The sequence below is a fragment of the Chiroxiphia lanceolata genome, chromosome 5 (genome assembly GCF_009829145.1).
Source record: "Chiroxiphia lanceolata isolate bChiLan1 chromosome 5, bChiLan1.pri, whole genome shotgun sequence".
In the NCBI taxonomy this organism is placed as follows: Eukaryota; Metazoa; Chordata; class Aves; order Passeriformes; family Pipridae; genus Chiroxiphia; species Chiroxiphia lanceolata.
Genome location: NC_045641.1, coordinates 71,091,737 through 71,113,271, shown reverse-complemented (window position 1 = coordinate 71,113,271; position 21,535 = coordinate 71,091,737). Strand labels below are relative to the sequence as shown.

The 21,535-nt window shown below is 43.9% G+C and overlaps 2 protein-coding genes across 12 annotated transcripts in view; one reads left to right on the top strand and one right to left on the bottom strand.

Annotated features, from left to right (window-relative positions):
- The window catches only part of BORCS5 (BLOC-1 related complex subunit 5), a 77,475-nt gene extending 60,473 nt beyond the window's left edge, over positions 1-17,002 (top strand). For 3 of the 8 annotated variants that reach the window (XM_032689562.1, XM_032689569.1, XM_032689570.1), the window contains one exon: positions 4,436-8,535. In XM_032689562.1, coding sequence (XP_032545453.1) covers positions 4,436-4,666 — 231 coding nt within the window. In that variant the 3' untranslated portion in view covers positions 4,667-8,535. The other 5 variants (XR_004357404.1, XR_004357403.1, XM_032689564.1 and 2 more) reach the window with 5 other exon arrangements.
- Positions 10,401-21,535, bottom strand: part of DUSP16 (dual specificity phosphatase 16) — a 61,874-nt gene continuing 50,739 nt past the window's right edge. For all 4 annotated transcript variants that reach the window (XM_032689558.1, XM_032689560.1, XM_032689559.1 and 1 more), the window contains 3 exons: positions 17,132-17,291; positions 16,316-16,439; positions 10,401-14,608 (listed from right to left, as the gene is read on the bottom strand). In XM_032689558.1, the coding sequence (XP_032545449.1) occupies positions 13,432-14,608; positions 16,316-16,439; positions 17,132-17,291 (1,461 nt within the window). In that variant the 3' untranslated portion in view covers positions 10,401-13,431. The remainder of the gene's footprint in view (positions 14,609-16,315; positions 16,440-17,131; positions 17,292-21,535) is intronic.

The window sequence follows — 21,535 nt, the reverse complement described above, 5'->3', positions numbered from 1 at the left end:
TGCTTTCAGTGTGGTCTCTTGAAAAGAATTGGGCAGTGGCCAGTGCTGACCTCAATCTTTTTGTGGGCTAAATTAATGTCTTTATTCTGCTTGGCAGTGTGGGCCAAGAAAAATTTTTAAATGAATGCAAGAATTTATGGTGTGCAAGATGTCTGACAGTATCCTCAATTGTTTTTGTGTTTCACCAGTGTGGTGTTACAAATGGGCCTGTGTAATGCAGAGGAGACTCTTATGGGTTGACAGTGTGAATGGTGTAGCAGGAGAGGCTGTGCTGGGGCCCATTTAAGTGGGGAAATATCCATCTTGCCCTGTTGTTGGAAGTAATTATTAATCTGTTTTTATTTGAAGAAAGAAAAGCCCTGTAGATGTCATTTCATGTTTAAAATGTGAAACTGAGGCATGAATTAGTGTCCTGCTGCTGCTGAGCCACAGAAGAGGCATGAGCTTTATAGCAGAAAAAGGCACAAATTGTGAATGTCACTGGCTGTACAAAAAAATCATGTCATGCTGGAAGGTGAGTTTTAGGCTTGTTCATTTTTATATACTTCTGAAAGAAGTATATATATACTAGAGTGTATGTATACATATATGTAGTATATCTATATATACTATAGAAGTATATATATACTATATATATATAGTATACTTCTGAAAGAAAAGCATGAAGAAACATGCTTTTCAACATAGGAAGGGAAGAAAAATCCTGTCTTCTACTCTGGGCATGTCCAGCCTCAGGTTTGTTGCTTTAACAGGAGGAATGATTTTTGGAAAGAAATAAAATATTCATTAGGAGCTCTCACCCTTTCACTGAGAACCCATCTTTTTTTCTCAAGTCCAGATTGGGCAGAACTTCTTGTTTTGATGAGAATTAAAACTCTGACCTCACATGCTGGGCTCTGCTCTCTGCTTTTTTCTGTTGCTTCTTTACAGGCTTCAGGTCCAGCCTTTAAACTCTCTAAACTCTTCTGTACCTCTCAGTTGGGGATGATTGTAGCTTACTCAGTGAATATGTTTGAAGGACAGATGGGTGATGATGAAGCCTTGATGGTGAGGTTGTCAAGGGGCTGGTGACAGTGCTGCTTCACATCTCTCATATCTTCTGGCTTCAGGGTAGTGGCCAGCTGATGGGAAGTTATCTGCAACTTGGTGGCCTGCTGTATAGGAGGCTTGAAGCAAACAGAGCAGAAACAATGGCTCAAATAAACACTCTCAGATGGTTGTAGGATACTGGAAGAGCAGCTAGCTCTGGAGTGTCTTGCTGGGCCTTCCCAGGGAGCTTCACAGATAGGGATGGACAAGAAGGTTGAGACTTGAACGTTTTGCAGAGGTGAATTTGGCAGGGCTTCATGTCAGGGAGGTGGGAGTTGATGGGAGCTGTTCAGAGAAGGCAGATTCACTCATTGACCCTCAAGGGTGTCTTGAAAAGCATGGACTGCCTTGGCTGTAGGCAGGGGAGCAGACTCCCCTCAGCTTCCCTTCTCCAGATGCTTTTATTGGTACTGTATGAAATTAAATAGATTAGAATTAAGTGGATTCTTATGCATGTTCCCTGCTCATTATGGATTACCAAAGGCTAGTTTTAGTCTCTGTGGTGGGTAAATAGGGCTGACCCTCAGAGTATGAAGGGTCTGAGTGTGAGAGGAATGGGACTGCATGCCAGGAAAGGTAAAAGCACAAGGACTGGGATTAGAGGAGCTTGCTTGGAGGGGGAGGAGGCAGGAAGGATGTGTGTACTTAGGCCTGCTTCAAGGAAAGCTGCAAAGAGACATTGGCATTTATCTACAGGAATTAACATGTAGTTGCTTTTTTTTTTTTAATAGTTAAAAATACCAGGCTCAGTCTGAGTAAAAATTGACCTTTCCTCACAATTACTCAGCTTCAGTCCTCCCCGTTGTGTTGCTGGCTGTGCAGCTGTCGTGGCTCCCTCAGCAGGCAAACCCGAATGCTAGGTGTAGGGGAACTGTAGGAAACACTCACTTCCACCCTTTATCCTTTTGTGTGAGGCAGCTTTTTTTTTATGGCCATTGTGAACGTGTCCAAAGGTAGCAAAGAGCTTGGAAGCCACTCCATGTTTCTCTTTCCTACTGCAGGTCAGCTCCAGCTTCTTCCTGTGTTCCTCACCCGTAAGTGGACGTTACACGTATTTACGCAAGGAGCCTAAAAAGTCAGCAGATGGAAGTTATTGGAATGGAGAAAAAAGGGGGCCTTTGGTGTTTTTTGTTTAAAAGCTTGGTAGGTGCAAGCTTTGCCTCTTATGCAGTGCTGTGAGGCTGCATGGAGAACCTGCCTGTGGATGAGAAGTTCAGAACTAGAGGAGGTTTCTGCCTGGGTCCCCACACTGCTCAGTTTAATGAGGCATGCTGGCTTTTGGCAGGTTTCCGACTGGCTGCCACTTCAGGCCACTGTCTCATTAGGTAGGATGTTTTTAGGCACTGGATTTAACTTACTGGTTGATGGTGGTCTGCTTTTTACACACTCCAATTTACAGAGCTAGCGCCAAGCTACTAAATTATTGAGCTGAGGTTTTAATAGAAACCCCTGTGTAGGCTTAAATTGTTTCCACTCTATTTGGAGTTTCCTGCTCTGCTGGTTTTATTTTCTCCCGTGCGTGAAAGTGTGGAGGGAGGAATTCACAGGAAAGCACAGAGGCAAAGAGGAAGAATTCAGCCTGAAAGCAGTAGAAAGTAAAGATGAAATTAAAGAGTATCCAGCTCTGATGGAGGTCATAGAGGAAAAAATGTGCCCTAATCCCCATGACAAGTTCAGTGGAAACTTGTGTGTTTGTTTTAAATGCTGTTTTGTAAGTAAGTTAAGTTACAAAAAACCTAAGGTAACTTAGGTTTTCAGTATTTTCTTGACTATTTCTGACTTGACCTCTTCCCCAGGGCTTGAAAGGGACGTTTGTCAGCAGATATAGCTACACCAGTTGTTCCCCCAGGGCCAAACCCTGCTGCTGCCAGTGGGACGGCAGTGCTCCCTGGTAGGACCTCCGTCCTCGGTGAGGGATGCACCTTCCAGCTTTGCACCATTTCCACCCACTCCTCCCCTTGCTGAAGGCTTTCCCCTACAAACCTGCACCACTGGATACTGGGTCAGGATTACACTTGCTGATTAAGTACTGTGTAAGTCAGATCGGGTCAGCACGGCATGTTTTTTAGCACTGCACTGATAAATTTGTGTTGTCCCCGGTGACAGGTACAGTCACTGTTCTCCGCCAAATGGGTTGACTGTCACACAGTTAAAGTGTGAGGGATGTGGTTTCAACCTGTGCTTCTTAGTAGACCAGGAGTTCTCGGAACCAATTCCCTGCTTCATCATGAGCAGTGACCTCCTTCCTCTGGGAGTGATTAGATGGGAGAGATTTGGAAAAAACAGTGGTAAGAGGTGGCAACGGGCTAAAACTGGTCAGTGTGTGTCTGTCTCTGTCCTTCACTCAGCAGCCCCTGTGGGCATGTACTGTGTCCCAAGTGAGGGACTGCTTTCCACAAAATGTATTCAGAGTCGGAAGAGCCGAAGAGCCTGTGTGCTGGAATGACTGGGATTGTTGAGTGCAGCTACAGCGAGACAAGGGCTTGAGGGCTCGGAGCAGACCTGTTACCAAACTCTTTGAACATGTGATGTGTCTTACAATGTGTAAAACAGCTTAAACCGTCTGACTCGGAAGCTACTGACTGAATTCTGCCTGGGGTTTGCAGGTCTGGCTGAAGAGAAGATTGGACTGTGAATTATAAAGGCTACCTTCATCACTCAGTGGCAGGAACAGCACAGCAGTTCCTGTCATTGTCATCATGCTTGAGCCATGTTTGGGTACTGACTGTGCTTAATTGCATGGCTAATTTACTTAATGTCTCTCTGGGGGTCACTCATAACACTCCTTATTTTTGGGTTTCAGGGAAATTAGGGACAGTAGCAATCCATTGTGGTTCTCAAGGCAGGAGTTTTCCAGATGACAATGGTAGTAACAGCTGTGGCTTAGTTGCAGAGTAACTTGGCTAAACCAAGGAAAATTAGCACTGGCAAGTATGGCAGAGCTTAATGCTTGCAAATGACCAGTCTCCAGTGAAAATATACTACAGGTGTAGGCAGAGGCCATGCATTCCCTGAGTTTGTGTAACTTGGAGGATATGTATATTGGTTTATTGGGAAATCCCTGGCAGTGCCTGCTGGCTTTCAGTCCTGCAAATAAAGAATCTTCTGATTAGGTATTTGGGTGTAGAACTGAGGTTGTCATATGTCACCCCTGGTGTACAACTATGAACCCCATTTAGTGACAAACTGGTTATGTACCTTCCGAGGAGCTCTTTTCTACCTGTCTGGTATCTCCAGTGGGGCATCTAAGGTGGTTCTTGGTCGCTTTTAGGAAAGACAGAGTGCTGAAACGTCTCCAGCAACAGTTGGCCTAATGTGCCTTGCTCTACTTGTTGTTTTTAAACAGATGGACCTCTCTGTGGAAACTCTTTACAGCTTCATGCAGGAGCGCCAGAAGAAGTATGCCAAGTATGCGGAGCAGATCCAGAAGGTCAATGAGATGTCTGCCATCCTTCGCCGTATCCAGATGGGCATCGACCAGACGATCCCGCTGATGGAGCGGCTGAACAGCATGCTGCCGGAGAGCGAGAGGCTGGAGCCCTTCAGCATGAAACCTGACCGGGAGCTGAAGTCCTAGCTGACCCGGCAGGCTGCCCCTCCTCATCTTCCATGCTCCAGTGTTCAGCACAGACACGCTTCCAACAGGCTGGATTGGCAGATGTTTGAAGCAGACAGCAGTGCTGCCTGACTCTGCCAGGGCATCGGAGGAAGAACGTCATCATCTGCCAGAACTGCACAGCCAGGAATCCAGGAGCTCCCCTGTCCTGTCGTCTGGAGAAGAGGATTTACATTTCTTTCATCCCCCTCCTCTTGCCCTCCTGTCTCCTTTACCACTACTACTGCCTGTGCAGAGACATTTGTTTCATTGCTGTTGGGGTTTACAGAGGAGGAATTTTCTTTCATCTGAAGTTTTGTTTTTTACTAAAAAAATTCAAAGGGATACAGGGTGTGACGAACCTTCTGACATGATTTTTGTGCCACTGGGGTTTAGACGATCAGATGTCTGGAAGGTATTTCTGACATCCCCTGGCCTTGGAAATATGTGTGTTTTATAGGTGAAAGTGTAAGGGCCAGGAACTGGCTTATTAAAATCTGCCTATTATCATAATTAACATGGTTTGCATTGCAGGGTTTTGGCATGTCCTTGAGGCTCCTGTTTGTATGGGCTCACTAATTTATGAGCCTGTAAAGGAATAACTGTTCTAGATATGTATGTAGTTAATGTTAAGCAAGCTGTAGTGTTCCTCTCCCCCTTGCCCTGGCAATGTCCCCATGCCCCAGCTGGTGGCATTTCATGTTCTTCTGACAGGCACTGGTACCAACCTGCTCACTTTCCATCCCAAAGTTGGACATGAGGTGTCTTTTTTATTGGGACACTCCAGTTGTCTTGGTGCTGTCTTTTCTACCAGAGAGGTGCACTTGCTTCTTTACCGTCTGGTGTATGGAGTGGAGAGACACAAGAAGTCCTTTGGGTCTTTGCACTGGCTTAGCTGCCATTCTGCTGAGAGCTGGCCTAAGCACGCTGTTTCATGACTGAAACCACATGGCCTTTTGGGGACTGTTCTCAGCCACCTGCTTCAAAGGCAACAGGATGTTCTTGCCTTCTCCCAAGGAAGCCAAGGGCACTCCTGGAAGGCAGGCAGCATATCCATGATGCCTGGCTGCTGGGCTGACCCACAGGAGACAGGGCAGTTGCCAAGTCTATTGCTGGTCTGCTGGCTGCAGGCAATTTGCAGCACCTCTCTGAGCTTTGGTTTCTCCCTGTGTAAAACAGGGATATTTTACATGCTGCTGTAAAAATATTTATAGATCTAGAAATAGGGTTTAACAGCCTGCATCACCAGTGCATGGCAGCTCTTGTCGCAGCAGAAAGAGAATGTAACCAGGAGTGAGGAGCCCTTGATTTGCTGGGCCGGGGTAGGTTTGTGTGTGTTTTGTTGGACCCAGGATGCTGTTGCTGGTGAGGAGGCTGAAGTGCCCATGAACCCCAAGGGTGGTTGTATGTCAAGAGTGCAGTTGCAGTGGTGAGGACAGCCCTCTTTGAGAGTCAGGGACAAACCAGCCTCCAGTACAGTACAAGGCTAGGTGACTTGCCAAAGGCAACTTGCTTTGATACATCTTGGTACTTAAGAGTATTTAGTCAGCAAAAGGTTGTCTCTGAGCATTTGGAAATAAGAATGCAGTAGGTTTTTGATGATATTAATTATTGCCTGGTGGCAAGAAGCAACAGACTGTTCTCTTGTTGCATTCCCAAAGGCCATGTAGTGTAGAGTGAATTTTTGTGATGCTGACTGCAGCAAACTGATGTGCATCTGAACCACAGTGGTGGTTGGACCCCAGGGCCTGCTGAACACTGTCTGAAAGCAGAGTCCTGTAGAAATTAAGCCCCCTAGAATGATGCCCTGGGAAGAGCAATTGACTGCTTCAGAGAGGCCAAGGAACTCAGCAGGAGATTTTTTTAGCAAAGGCAGCAGAGTGGGCCTCCTTGCCTGCTGCTCCCACCCCAGAGGTTTTACACAGTAATATGTAGGCATATGCTGTGTGTTGCATGGGATACAATATCCTTGTTCAAGCTTCCTGCCCTATTTTACACTTGGTTTGTTAAAAGCTTACAGTGTGAGACTTAACCCATGAGAACCTGCTTGTCATGGCCATGCCCAGGCGAGTCGTCATCGTCCATCATGGAATATGTCTCTGCCTTCTGCCATCAGACACACAAGAATATTGAACTGCTTTAAATAGCAGCTGCAGTAATTTTTGTCCTGTTTGTCCAAATGATGCTGTCTGGATGTTTAAAATGTGCAACATTCAGCTGTCTGCCAGACGGGATCATTTAATATCCCACACCCTGGTGTGCTGGAAGCCTATGCTAGTGGGAAGGTCCTGATACTGGATCTCAAGGCAGGGCCCTTGAGATGTTCTCTCCTGTAGGATGCTCTCTTGTGTAAGGTTTCTAGACATCTAGCCTCATGCCATTAAGTATCAGATAAAAGCATTGCTCCATGCAGTGCTAATGAGGGCAAATGAATAGTGTTCCCATCTGAAGGCTGCAGGACCGAGGGCTGCAAATCAGTTCCTTCCTCATTTGCTGAAAAACACCTGGGCATTGGGCTGAGAATGGGAGAAAATGCTTGTTCCTAGGAACACTGGCTGTGCTGCTGGGCTTCACAGGTAGAGCCTTCCATACAGCAAGGGCAGATTGTGAAAGACCTACTAGCTTAACTAGAAAGAAATCAGAGCTGAAACGTGAAGGGGAACCTCTTCCAAAGCTCATACATCATCACCTCTGTTCCACAGGATAGTAACTTGTATGGGTACTGTAAGACATCATGCACCCTCTAACTGTTCTCAAGCAATGGTTTATAGCTTTATTTAAAACATTGTCATGGCCTTCATTAACTGTAAGTCTTTGGCCCTCTTGCTGAGGGGAAGACGCCTCATGCCACATCTTCTTGAGATGCTGTTTGTTGCTTGGCTGCTCCTTGTTGGCTTTGCTCTACACACTGCTTTCAGCTTCAGGTGCAGGTGATGCTCAGGGTGAGACTGTCGCTTTACTCCCATGCTGCTTAGCAGGAGATTTGTGATGTGACTGAAATTACCTTTCTGCTTATGAATTTCCTTTTCCAAGCCAAATGCTCTTGGAGGAGGCCTCAGGTATCTTTCACGAATGTGCTAGCTGTTACTTCTACCACAAATTTAGTGCTATGAACAGAGAATAATCTGGTGTGCTCCACTGAAACCAGACATTTCTGCCCTTTTCTGCTTTCTGAAGTGGTGTGTGGTTTGGGGCACAAGGTAAGCTTCTTGATATGCAATCTTCTGAAAAGCTGGGGAGGAGAGTGAGTCTCTGAGTCTGTGGTTCCCTGCTGGCCTGAACTGCTTTGGTCCTTCCCGTGACTGCCGTTGCAGCTCTCCCCTTGTGCTGCCACTGGTGTTTGTTGCATCCCATACTGGTCAGTGTGCTGCCTGTGCAGAAGAGGTTTGCTTTGTTCTGTTTTTGTAATTGAATGCATTGACAGGTTGTTAAAGTGCCAACCTATCTGCAGGGCAATTTCTGTGAAGATCTGGTGAAGGGGACAGAAAAGACTTTTCAGGGTTTTTTTTAAGTAAATGCATTTTAAATTAAGTATACTGAAATATTTAAAGTGTGTTTTTTCCCTCCTCTAAGCTTTTACACAGAAAGAGTAGAAATACATGTTTTTCTCAAGCCCATGCACTGTATGAGCCAGCCCCTCTCTCTGACTGTGTACCAGTGGTGTCCTGAGGTACTACTGTACTGTCCCTGCTGTTCCCAAGCTGCCAGCATGCATTTTGATTCCCAGCATTGTGGCTGAGCGCTCCATGGTTTATGGGTGGTTATCCTGTTGGCACATTTGCTCTCCGTTCAGCTTCCTACATGCTTACATGTTCCACAGCTCCAGCAGTAAAACGTTTGGTGTGGCTCTTTCCCAAGTGTTTTGTTTCTCCAATTGCCTTGCTTATTCTTCATTTTCAGTGCACCACTTCTTGCCGTGACATATGTGGACAGTGCTGAGCTTTGCTTTGTACCCAGAACCCACCTTCGTGCTGTGGACATGGCTGGTCTCACTTGCCCTGGGGCTGCCTCTGCCCTGGGACTGTAAGGAAACATATCCCAGAGTGAAAATAAATGTTGGGTTTTCTTCCAGTACGACCCCAATTCTGGTTGGCACTGATGTCCAGTTTAAATACGTGATGTGAGCGGCAATGCTTGGGACTCACCAGCAGTGGGGTGGGACTGTAGTTCAGCTGGCTGCCTACCTTTTCTGTGCTGGCAAACTCATGGAGGTGATGAGGATCTGAGGATCAAGGACTCAAGACTTGTGTAAGACTGCGGTTTCCCTGTGCAAAGCACTGGCAGTGTGAGACCACTGCCTGTTTTGTTAGGGCACTTGCACTGTGTGTGCACCCAACGGCTTTCCCAGGCCTGAGTGGGAAGAATAAACATGAGCATGTTTCTTTTATTCTTTCCTCCCACACATATCTTCCTGTCACATAGAGACCATGTCCTGACAGATGCTTTACATCAGTTCTTCGCCAGATCACAGAAGGAGCTGGAGCTGGGCATCCTTGGACAGGCTGACTTCCAGGCTGGCCTCTGCCCTGCTGGCTGCTCATCTCCTCCTCCCAGTTCCTTGCACTTCACTGAATGGGTCAGACTCTGCTTTTAGCGCAAGTTTAGCCTCTTTCAGCTGGTCTGTGATCCTTCTGTGGGGGCTGCTGGCTTGCTTTTAGCTACCACAGTTAGGTTTTAACTTCTTCAATACGTGAGCCTGCACGGGACAGCCTGATCCACAGGAACCCTGAGATTAGCTCTGTTGGTTAGAACGTGGTAATAATGACAAAGTTATGGGTTTGATCACTGTATGGGCCATTCACTTATGAGTTGGACTTGATGATCCTTGTTGGTCCCTTCCAACTCAATATTCTGTGATTCTGATTCTGTGAAGGAGAACTGCTCACCCAGCAGTCCCCAAAGCCAGGGCAGGTCTGAGGTGGTGATGGATGGGCTCCGTCTGATGCAGGTTTCTGTGTAAGAGTTGCTACATGTTGTTTGTAGAAAATAAGCACAGAAACTCACATAGGTTGTTACTTGTGCTCTGGCTGATGGTTTGGTTTCTTTTAGGGAGGCTAAGAATTCTGCATTTCCCTCTCTGGGATTATACTTTGAAATTCTCTTTTTAAGAAAAGAAAAACCTTCTGCTACTGCTCCTGAGTTTGAAGATGCTGTTACACAAACATTATAGTTTGTATGAGCTATTCTCTGAAGCAGCAATGAGGGGCGTACTCCAATCTCAGCAAGCAGAACTTGCTCTGCATGCTTCAAGACTGACAGAATCAGTCAAAACAAGTATTTAAACAAGTAATTACATTAATCTTCAAATAAGAAGTATGGGAGGCAAAAAAACAAACAAACCAGGGGGATCATTCTAGGTAACAATCCATTTGAAATACTTGCTTCAACAAGACTAACACAGCTGCCTGAGGAACAGGTTACTCACAGCTGTATTAGACATTGTTAATGTGTTAAATGCAGAGAAGTGCCACTGTTGCTCTTCAAGGAAGCAGAAGAGGTGGGGTATTCAGGAACAGGTAAGAGGCCTAAATGGTTACTGGTGCTATAAAATCGTGGCTGCTTGTGACAAGTGGTGCAAAGCTGCTCAAGCCATGTAATTTATGAGCAGGCACAGCTGCAGAGAAGGGTATGTATGATAAAGGACAAGCCCCCTGCTCGTCCTGCCTACTCAGGAGCAGGTTGTACTGCAGGTAGGTAATGCACACTCCACAACTCCTTCCTCAGCCCTTCTATATAAACAGGTACCATTTCTGATTTTATTTCATCATACATACAGGTAATTCTCATGACACAAAAAGATGAGAAACTTACATCTCTCTGAACCATTTGAATAGCTTGCCATAAACCAAATATGCCAAGTATGCCATACACCAGTGGCCATAGATTATATTCATATTGAACATGTACACATTTACCCTCTCACATCCTCCACTTTGCCTTCCAGACTTCTACAAACCATTTCCAGTATTGTTCAGGGACAGGACTCTAGTTCAGATAGGAGCCAGGGCACCACTCTGTGCGGGACATGGGGTTAAGGCTTCCTCCTATGGGGACTTATCCCCTGAAAATACCAAGCCTACAGCTTTGATTCATTCAGGGACTAGAATGTACTGGAAATCACAAGGAGCCACAAGACCAGATTTCAGTTCCTCAGAGGGCAATCAAGCAAGCAAACCCCAAACATAGGAGAAGACCCAAAACCCAAACATAGAGAAGGGGGGAACACACGTCTGAAGGAGCACAAAAGACAGGAAGAATCTGCTTCTGTCTTCATGAATTAATATGTGTTAACCCCCATTAACTGGTTTAAATCACAGACATGGGCTTTTCCTGGAGGAAGCACTGTTAAACTGTTTACATAGGTATATACACACAGAGTATGTGTATATATATGCTGAAAAGAGTTGTAATGTAATTGTTTTCACCTGATATATAAACAGAGACAAGTGTTTAATGAACCCCTGATATGTGTGATGTCAACCTGTCCCTTGCCTGGGCTACCTCTTCTTCCAATATCTCGTACACACAGCCCAGAGCCTCCTGGTGCTGTCTCTCTCTGTGCCTTTTGCACTTTTTAGGATCAAGTTAATCAATGCTGTAGCTTTCAGTGCTATTTTCAACAGTCCACTGTAGGAAATTAAAGTCACATCCTAGTCACAAAACATATCAATGACAAAATCTTCTCCACTTTTCAATATAGTAAAACCTGAGATTTGAGTCACAAACTAGCTAAACTTACAGTAAAAAAAAACCCTAAAATAACCCAAGCTGCTCACTTGAATTAGGGCTTCAGGTTGCTGCTGACAAATTTTTTTTTAAAGCTGTTGGCCAGGGTTTAAGTGTTTGTTACATGTGATGTACAATTTTCAGCTGCCTGCACTGAAATGGGACAAAAAAAAATATAGTTTCCCCTCAATACACATTTTCTGAGGGGAAGCTGAGAAAGACCGAGGTAAGACACGTGCAGCTTCCCTCAGAGCATGAAGGATGAAGCTTTAACCAGTGCCTCTGGTACCACCCCTCACTGACCACAAATCTCTTGCAGCAACGTGGGCACGTGAACCAACGTGAGCAGGGCAACCCAGCTACCACAGGAATGGGAGCTGGAGGGGAAGCAGCTGGGTTGCTGTCAAAAACAACATGAGAAGGGCTGTGCCTAATCTTCAGTGAAACACCCCCTTGGCAGCAGGGATGTGGCACCTCCTCACGTTGGTATCTTCTCTGGAGTGATGAGGGAGGACACGGTACAGCCTTGAGCATCTGCAGACAAATCACACACCAGCATGCTGGGAAACCAAGACCCTACACTGGGACAGAGCAATGGCCAGGATCGAGTTCCTCTGAAGCTGTAAGTGTGGGAGGGGAGTGGCTTCCCTTAATGGAAAGCCATCCCTTCTCAAACCCCCTTTCCTTCACACACACTATGAGATGGGACACTGGAGCCCCCTTCTGTTTTCCTTGGGCAGCCAGCCAGACTTCCCTTTATCTGATGAAGTCAGCAAAACTAATGAGAAGCCAGTCTCAATCCATGTTGGAATGGAATAAAACCCAACCACCTGCATTGCCCCCACCCCATGTAGGACTGGGACCATAAATGAAGAGCAGTTCCTCAGTGGTACTGCTCAGTTAAGGATAAAAGCCTACTCCATTTTTATCTTAAAACCCACAAAGAATCCCCAAACAAAACAAAACCAAACCAAACCAAAAAACCCCAAACCAAAAAAGCCTTCAAGAGCCTCCTATTGAATTATTAACTGGCAAGAAAAGCATGTTGTGGCCACTTGTAGCAGCCGCTTCTCTTGCATGTAACCCTACCTATCAACCACTCCATTACAGCTTAGAAGCCAAAGCAACTACCCCTCTCCCAGAAGCCAGCTTAATATAAAAAATAAGAATACTGTATCAAAAGACTGGAGGAAACAGTCCTAAGTATGGTTCATTCATCTTCTTTTAGACATTGCTGCTCAGCCAATTGAAACACTTGTGCGTAGACAGCTTTAAAAAAAAAAAAAATCAAATGTGGCTAGTTGTTACTTGTTCACATTGCTGATGAACTGACTACCAGCATGTGGCAGCCATAAAGCCCTAGTTTATTTTTTATATTTTTGAGGTACTGCTTTTTTTTCTCTGAAGCAGCTCTCTAGCAAATCACTTAAAGCCTATCCATTAGAACAATAGTTACACCAGTATTTACATTTGTCTAAAATGTGTGTTCAGACAAGCTTTGCTGTAACCATTCCCTATGTCCTTTGGAATTGCTCCCAGTCTCCTTTCTTACAGAAAAAAGGTCTCCCTCCAGAGGTTGGCTCAGTGTCAGGGCTAAGGTGCACTGGTGAACATATGGGGCATGAGGAGGGGAGAACAAAACAAGTAGGAACGTGTTTCAGTGAAACCAGAGCAAGGTTGATGCCAAGAGAGCTTCCTTTATAAAACCCACTGAAACGCTGTGCAATCCATTGCATACAATTGCTTCCTCTATCAGGGAAAGACCTTTGAAGTGTTCTGCCCTTCTTCAGGAGAGGAGAGGAGAAAAACCCAGCAGTACATCTGGTGTCCTCGGGCAGACGCTCGCCCGTCATTTCTTTGCGGCACTAACCTTTTGCTGCATTCACACTGAAGCCTCAAGGTTCTTCCCTCCCCCCACCTTTTTACACACAGTTTTCAGATTTACAGGGATCTCTCAAATGGTGGGGGAGCAGCCTGGAGAGGGAAGCAACTCTGATACAGTCACACATGCCTGCTGCCCCTCAGGACACTTCAATGATTTCCATGCTGCCTGAAAAACTTGACTGACTGCCTACTTTTCCCAGTTCTTCTCTGGATCTATTGTCTGACATGATGCTCTCCCCAAACTCCATCTGGCAGCTTCTGCGCTTAAACTGCTTTTCAAAAGAGCTTTCCTCGTGCCAGCTCCTCCTGGAGTCCCCTCGGTCCCCCTGCTTTGCCCTCCTGCGCACGGCGCAGGCCTGCTCGCAGCCCGTGGGTAGCTGGCTGCAGCTGTAGGCAGAGTAAGCGGCGCTGTTCCCGTAGATGGCTGAGGCAGAGTAGAAATGTGAGGACTCGGCTGCAAAATACCAGCTGTTGGTCAGGGATGTAGCCGATGACTGAGGAGCTAAGATGTCCGAGTGCCAGCCTTTGAGGCCCAGCCCAGCAGCAGACTTTGCCAAATGCTGCTGGCTGGTGGAGAGACCAAACAAGAAGTTCGTTCGGTAGTTGTCTTCCATGCTCCCACTCCGGTGGAGGGGGTACAGGAGTGACCGCTGAGTGGTGGCACTGCCACTGGCTCTCCCCAGATGTTGCCGTTTGCCCTGGCTGTCCAGCTGCCACGTGTTCTGGGATTTTTTGGGAGGGTTTGCTTCCTCTTTGTCAGGGCTGGTTTCTGGGGTCTGCTCCGACACCTCCTGGACAGGGGAGAACTGACACAACTTGCTGCTACCCTCTAAAGCAGTTGCATGTTTGTAGTATTCCAGGGTGTCTTCAGAGGAGGCAAAGCCCTGAACTGACGCAGTCACACAGTTGCTACTTGATGAGTAGGACACAGATTTGATATCCAAAGAAAAAGAGCGCTTCAGCCGGTTGCTGTCTTCCACCTTATCCAGGGAGACATGCAGTCCATTTATGCCCTGCACCAGTGGGCCATCTTCCAGAGGGGACAGATGCCCGCGTGGGGCACTGCCACAGTCCATGGGTTTCTGTTCCACAATCTCGGAGGTAGCAGTGATGCAGAGCTGCTTCACGGAGAGGCTGCTCTGCCCTCCTTCCGGGACCTGCACGTGCTCGCTGCTTTTTTCCAAATGCAGAAGTTTCAACTTACTAATATGTCCAGGCTGACCGGTCTGGTTTTTTATCTTTTTCTCAAAGTCCAAAAGCTGGCCCAGGAAATTGAAGTTGGGAGAAATAGTTGGCCTCTTTTCTTTCACAAATCTGGTAAGAAGGGACAAAAACCCAAGAATTACTTAAAGAACCTGTTGCTCAGACCTAAGATAACCCTCAAGTGAATGTTGTGCATGTCTACAGCCTATTCTTAACTTAGCTTGGACTAGGGTTCAGTCAAGCACAAGTAACTTCAGGATGGAGTTAAAAAAGGCAGTTTTAAGCAAAATAATGCTGGATGCTGTCAATTGTCTCTATAGCTTACTTAAAGGTGGCTAAAAAGTGGGTGGGGAAGAAAGCATTTTTTTAACTCTTCATGATGTCCACAAGTGATTTGAGTGCATCATTTTCCTTATTTACTTCATCAGTGGGATCTTTGCTACCTTGGTTTCTGACTGGAGTTAAGAGCTCCTCAAGTTTTGCATGAACAACATTTGAGCTGTAGCCAAGAGACTGTCTCCCATGTGCTACAGAGAGTGGACACCTTCCCCATCATTCCAAGGGATGACATCACATATTCCTTTCACCTCTCTCATGCTGTTGTTGTTACTGCAGTGAGCACTTCCTACCCTGTTTATCATTGTCAGGCAAGACAAAGAGCCATGATAGATTTTGACCTTATCCAGCAAGTTCCAGCAATTCCTACCCCACACTGGTATTGACCACTGATATGATAATCCAAAAGAAAAACAGGTGCAAATGCAGCATTAAACCAAAGAACATTCTCTCAAGTCCTGTAGGTGTTCAGCAGTAAAGGGCAACAGGATTGCCAAATCCCTAGAAAAATTTACCTATTTTTGGGTCCTGTAGGAAGCAGCCTGACTGGCACAGGTGTGCCAATCCAAGCACGCAGTCATGTACTGGGTTCAATATGGAGAAGGTACAATGATACTGAAAATGTTTTGCTGAACCAGAATTCTAAATGTATGAAAGACCTAAGTAATAGAAATCATGTCATACACTTCAAAGTTAAATACAAAAGCATACTTCCTACCTGTCTGATTTGCAACATAGCTAAATAAGTACTCTGCTTTTACAGGCTGCAAAGCAGAAAGTTGCCCAAATCCCTCCTCCTCTGGTTTTGGGTTTTTTTTAAAGAAACATTCCTGGACAAAAGAATTAACAAGGGAAGAAACCTTGAGGAGCTAAATGTAGTACAAACACACATATTATATGTCACTGGGAAAATTAAATATTATTAAAAATATAATCTCTCTGGGGAAGTGTACAGAAGATGAGTGTGCAGTAATTAAAACCAGCGTGAGAAAAATGGAAAGGTGTACTTGTGTATATGTGTATATACTAGTACAAATGCAGGCAAGCACATGAAAAACGTCAAACAAAACTTGCATTTTTTATTAGTGTTTTTTTTTAATTTGTGAAAGAGCAAACAGTGCAAAGGAATAGTCCAGTTGACATGATAACCTGGAATATCAGCTTGCACAAGCTCCCACCCTTTCCTGGCTGGAACCAGGAGAATATACATACATTTAATAGGCAGTTTACATTCCATGTATTTGCCTACTTGGAGCAAAGTCCATTTTGCAGGTGGGCAGTTAATATGAGCTGTGTGATGTCTATTCAACACCATTAATTTTTTTCTGGAAGAAGTCTACGCTTCAAACAGGAGTGTGCAGAGGACAGTGAACTACCAGGTAAAATGTCTGCTTCTACCCTTGGTCCTATAACATTTTATCATTCACTGTAAAATAAGCACACAGGGACAAGAATTAGTATGAAAAGGAAATTTCTTCTTACCTGTAAGCTTCATCTAATGACATATCCATTCTCTTCATGATATAGGCAATAGCAATTGTGGCAGAGCGAGATATCCCAGCTAAACAGTGCACTAACACATGGCCATTTGATGCTTTTGCTTTTTCTACATAGCAAAGAAATTGGCAAGAGTCAAAGTCAGCAGCATTTTACCATGATGAAAAGTTTGCAAAGAAAGCAATGTTATTTAAAATTATTCAAAACTTCCAAATTAACTGCTAATTACAAATCTCATGGAAGCTTTTAACAAAAAAATCACTTCTTTTCTCCAGCACTGTACAGCACTAAGTATAGAAAAAGCATAACACACACAGGAGACATACCACAGTTACAGTATACCTCAATTTAATGTGCACAAAACCCACCCTATTTAGATGTCTGGGAAAGGTAATTGTTTCTAATTTTATATACAAGTAACAAGCAAGCATTCATGATGGAACAATTTGGCCAGTTCGAATTCGGCTAGCTCACTTCTCACAGGACAGAAGCTGTATGTCCAAATTTCTAATTCACTCTCTGCAGACATATATTGGGATTCTACCAGGCTGCCTGAAAGCAGAATTGTGCTCTTAAGTGTTTTTGTTCTGTCATGCTGGAATGTGCAGTGGCAGAATGTTACTTTGCTGTGTTATTTTGCTTCTGTGCTTATAAAGCGATGCTGATCATGTACACAGATCCCGAGGGTATTTTTATACCATCCAGAAAGCATTCAAGGGCTTCTCCAACCATAACAGCAAGGCAGACACACAGAGGAATCAAAAAACTAAGAGAGAGAAAGAATTTAAATTTTCTTCTCACCTATAAAATCGACTGATTTATCCAACCAAGGCAAAATTTTCTCACAAAAGCTGTCGTTCACAGGCACTCTGAGGAAATGGGATTCTGGAATAAAATCAGGCTTCGGACAAGTATTGCTGGCGTTCAGTACGTAGCCAATATCGTTCTGCTGCATCAGCTCCTAGGAGAGAGAGAAAGATTAAGCCTAGAGAAGTCAAAAGGTACCTTTGGCACATTACAAAGCTAAAAACCAAACTGAAATTTGTGTTGGAATTCCTTTAGCTGTATAAGGGACATTCTTTTGAGAAAAAGATAACTCCTCAGCTTTTAATTCTTTTAACAACTTTTAAGGAGACATCCAGTGCGTGCGAATAACATTTGGACTGCAAATCCTATAAAAACAAAGTTTACAAAGAACAGAAATAATAGTAGAATACCCTCTGCTACTTTGAAGCATCACTTCCAAGAGAATGAATTGTTTGCTATTTTGGTTTAAATTCTCACTGTGCAAGCTGACAACAAACACTTCCCACGTGCTGACCTGAATATGTGTTTTCCCAATCACATATCTGAGGTTGCCCTATCACTGATATTGGTGAGAAATATGAAACGAAATGGATGCCTTTTGCAGTCTCCTCTCAGGTCTCAGGGGCTTTCTTTTTTCTAAGGGAATGTGAAAATTCCAATATGTCACTGATTTCCCCCTCTCCCTTCCTGCACATCTCCCTGGCTGAACCTGCAAGCTCCCTTCAGCCCTGCCTGCCCTTCACAGCTGATGCTGTTGTACCTTCCTTACATACTGACATGTTTAAAAGCAGGAGTGCTGTAAGGGAATAGGGGAATATTTGGAATTATCCAGAGAGGAAAGGTACTGGGAATGGGTTTCTTGGTGCAGGGGACTAGCTTGACTCCTGGTATCTTACATGTGCAAGGGATACCCCCGATGCCCAGCATCCCTCCCTCACTGTCCTGGGCTACACAGCTTTCCCCTTCCAGCATCCCAAGCTCTTCAGCATCAACTTCTGTGAAATGATTGTTTCAGATCACTAAGTTGAAATACTGACTCCAAACCAGCTCACTCCCTGTTATCACTGCTTGAAGATGAGGAAGGAACAACTGGAATAGCCAGTACAAAAGTACATGGAGGGTCATGAACATTCCCATGTATAAAGAAGAGAGGTGATGAACAAATGGACTGCCATGGTGCATTTTTGTTCAGAATACAGCTAAGGGGCAGCGGGAGGGGGGAATGAATTTAGAAGAATGGAAAACCTTATTATTTCTTTTAAAACATAAACACTGGTGAGCTGCACAGTCCAGCCATCACAATTCCACAGTTATGCAAGGTTTTTGATGTGGAATTGATTATTCAAATGGGAACAAAAGATGCCAAGTCCGAGATCTACAAGCCAAAAAACCACCCCAAAATATTAGTGCTTGTCTTTCAGCCTAAGGCTAAAGAAAGAAGTTATACTTCCTTCTATTCTAAAGTATCAATCATTCCCTGTGCAACCTGCTCCAGTATAATAACCATAACAGTGCCTTCATTGTAAGGCACCCAAGAGGAAGAAGTGAATTATGATGGGAGGAAGATCCAGAAATCCTAATACTAACAACTTTGTGAAAAGGTGGTAAATGCTCTTTTGTAAGCTTATTTACATTTTATGACTTGTTTAATCTGAAAATTAATAGCACCCTAAAATGTTATTTTGTTCCAGGAAATAAAATCCAGGTCTGGAAGAAAAGAAAGAGGATAGTTATGTAAGCAGGAAAGCAGAAAGTTTTACAGTTTAAATGCTGGTAAAAACCTTGAGGTGTAAGTAGGAGGCTTGTTCTGGCCCATAACCACAATATAGATTTTTTTTTTTTCTGTTATACTAACTTTCAGGAAGGACACTATCACTGCCGTCGAGGTTAGAATTTAGTCTCCCTCTCTTTCACAAAGAGCAATGAATATCAGTACCCTCTTGCAATGCCACAGAGATAACCACAATGTATCACACTGAGACCCAAAACTGAATCAAACTTTTTTCTCTTAGAACTTTTATGAGGTTTTTAGTATTGCAACACTGGAAAAAATATCATGAACATTTTCAGAATTAAACATTTAGAAATAAATCTGTAAAAAATATAAAAATTCTCCTAAATCTTTCCTGAATTAATCATTAGTTCTGCTGAAGGACACAAACGAAGCATTTCTGTTTGCATATCTTTCCCAAATAAACCATTATTAGCAGAGGTATTAATGGCAAGTAGCTGTAGTATTTTAAAAGATCATGAAGACAGTCCTGCAGCAAGAGAAGCATTCCCCTAGCCATTCACTCTGAGATAAGCTTATAAAGCTCCTAAAAAGGTAGGCTCATCTTGATAAAATATCAAAATCTTTAAATCATCAGGTCAGATTAGTAATGCAGATTAAGAGTTCTTTTTGCTGATATTTTTGAGACAATTTAATTTTAGAAAAATCAGTATGTCTGGTGACATAACTCACAGATAGCATCTGAAGGCAAAAATAAGGTCAGTGTGTACAACTACATCTTAATAGTTTTGGAAATCTTATTAGAATTTTTCAGCAATTTTTTTTTTTTTTTTTTTAAATCTGGACCTGAATTGAAAACAGCTATTTTAATCTTAACAGAAAGCTGGCTTCTTGTCCCAAGTACCTCCCACAAGGCCATTAAACCAGGGCATGCAAACTTAACCACTTCCCAGGACCTTGAGTGTCTTAACGAAGACAGAACTTTGCTACTTACCCCTATTTTTTTGTTTCTGGCCCTCCACTTTTGAATGTTCTTTACTTCCCAGCTTTCTTACCAGGTATTTCTGGGCAACCAATGTAGTAAGAGTCATCCTTCTTGCTTTCCCCAATATCCTTGTATAGGATACAGGCTTCCCCAGAAGCAAAGCATGTTGAAGGAAGAGCAGCAGAGATCCATTATTTGTGTTCCTAATGTGCCAATGTCCAGCTACCACTTCTAGTTAAATCAAGAAACTGATTAAATCCGGGAAACTGGGAGTTGCTGACATTTGGGAAAACATCACGTGGACTCTACGAGGTAGAAATTGTAATTTGTTTCCACATCTTATTAATATTTTCCAATATTATAGATGGAAGCCATTTTGCATTTTCCAGAGGCAATCATGTACACTGAAGAGATGGGATAAACCACTGACACTAAAGTCTACTTCAGTGCAGTGAACAAGTGACCTGCCCAGAACAAAGCATTTCCCGTGTTTGTTCAAAGTAAGAGGAAAAAGATACAAAAAATAAGTAGATCTGAAATCATAAGATGTGTATTTGTCCTAAAAATGAATAAGAAATCTAAGAGGTATTTTAGTTGCCAATGGAAAAACTTCCAAAAGATTGACTGCCAAGGATGACACCAGGCAGTAAGAACTTTCTGAACTTTCTGTAGGTGGTATGCTGTCATTTTTGTCATTTTCCACACCAAATGGAAAACACAGTAGTCTTTGATTTTCATTCCCAAGAGTATGTGAAGAAGTACCAATCCAACCAACTCCTGGGGCTCTTACATTAATTTTAAAGTATCTGCAGCTGCAGGACTTCCTTCAACACACACGGAAATTATCAAGACTATATTAATGGACAAGAGAGCCACCCCCAGGGCTGAGCTGTAGCCAGCTCTGCCACACTCAGGGCTCACCAGCAGTAGTTGAGGTTTTTAGCCTCCTCCAGCCCTATAATGGAAGTTCTGACTGCTGCTACCACCTGGATTCTATTCCTGGAGAGGCACACATACCATGCCTGTGCCCAACGCTTATTTGTAGGCACCAATTTACTGCAAGGAACAGCCTCTTTCAACTCCCTGGGATTGTGCACCACTTAGGAGTCACACCACTGGAGTTCCAGTCACATCCCAAACAAAGTAACACATGCCTGGCCCCAGAAGAGAACAAGTTGTTCCCTCCCTCCCCACCCTGTCTTAGAATAGCACCTGCCCTTGGCACACTGGAACAGACAGCATAAAAGCATCTTTCTAATATCCTACCATTGAAAGCAAAGAATTTTTTTTTCTTTTAATTACTTAGTTCCTGCTGTCTTTTGTCTGGGGACCACAAATTACTTAGGAATAGTAATAAGCTGCTTTGACATCCATCATAAGTGAATCAAGTTTGAATTGCTGACTCACTACCTGGCAATAAAGACAAGGAAGATTTTAAAGGACAAAGTAGATGCAATGACTGCTGACTATCCTCCGTTTCTGTGCTCACTATTAAAGCACAATTATCTTCTACATGATTACTTGGGTTTCAAAAATGCCCTTAAAATAACTAAAAATAGCCTATTAATGGCCAGACTGGAATGGAATGAAAGTAGAAGAAAACAGTGAAAAATACAATGGTCAAAGTACATGAATGTGATCCAGTTACAGGACTATGTAGGATAGTTCCTGGCTTAAACTT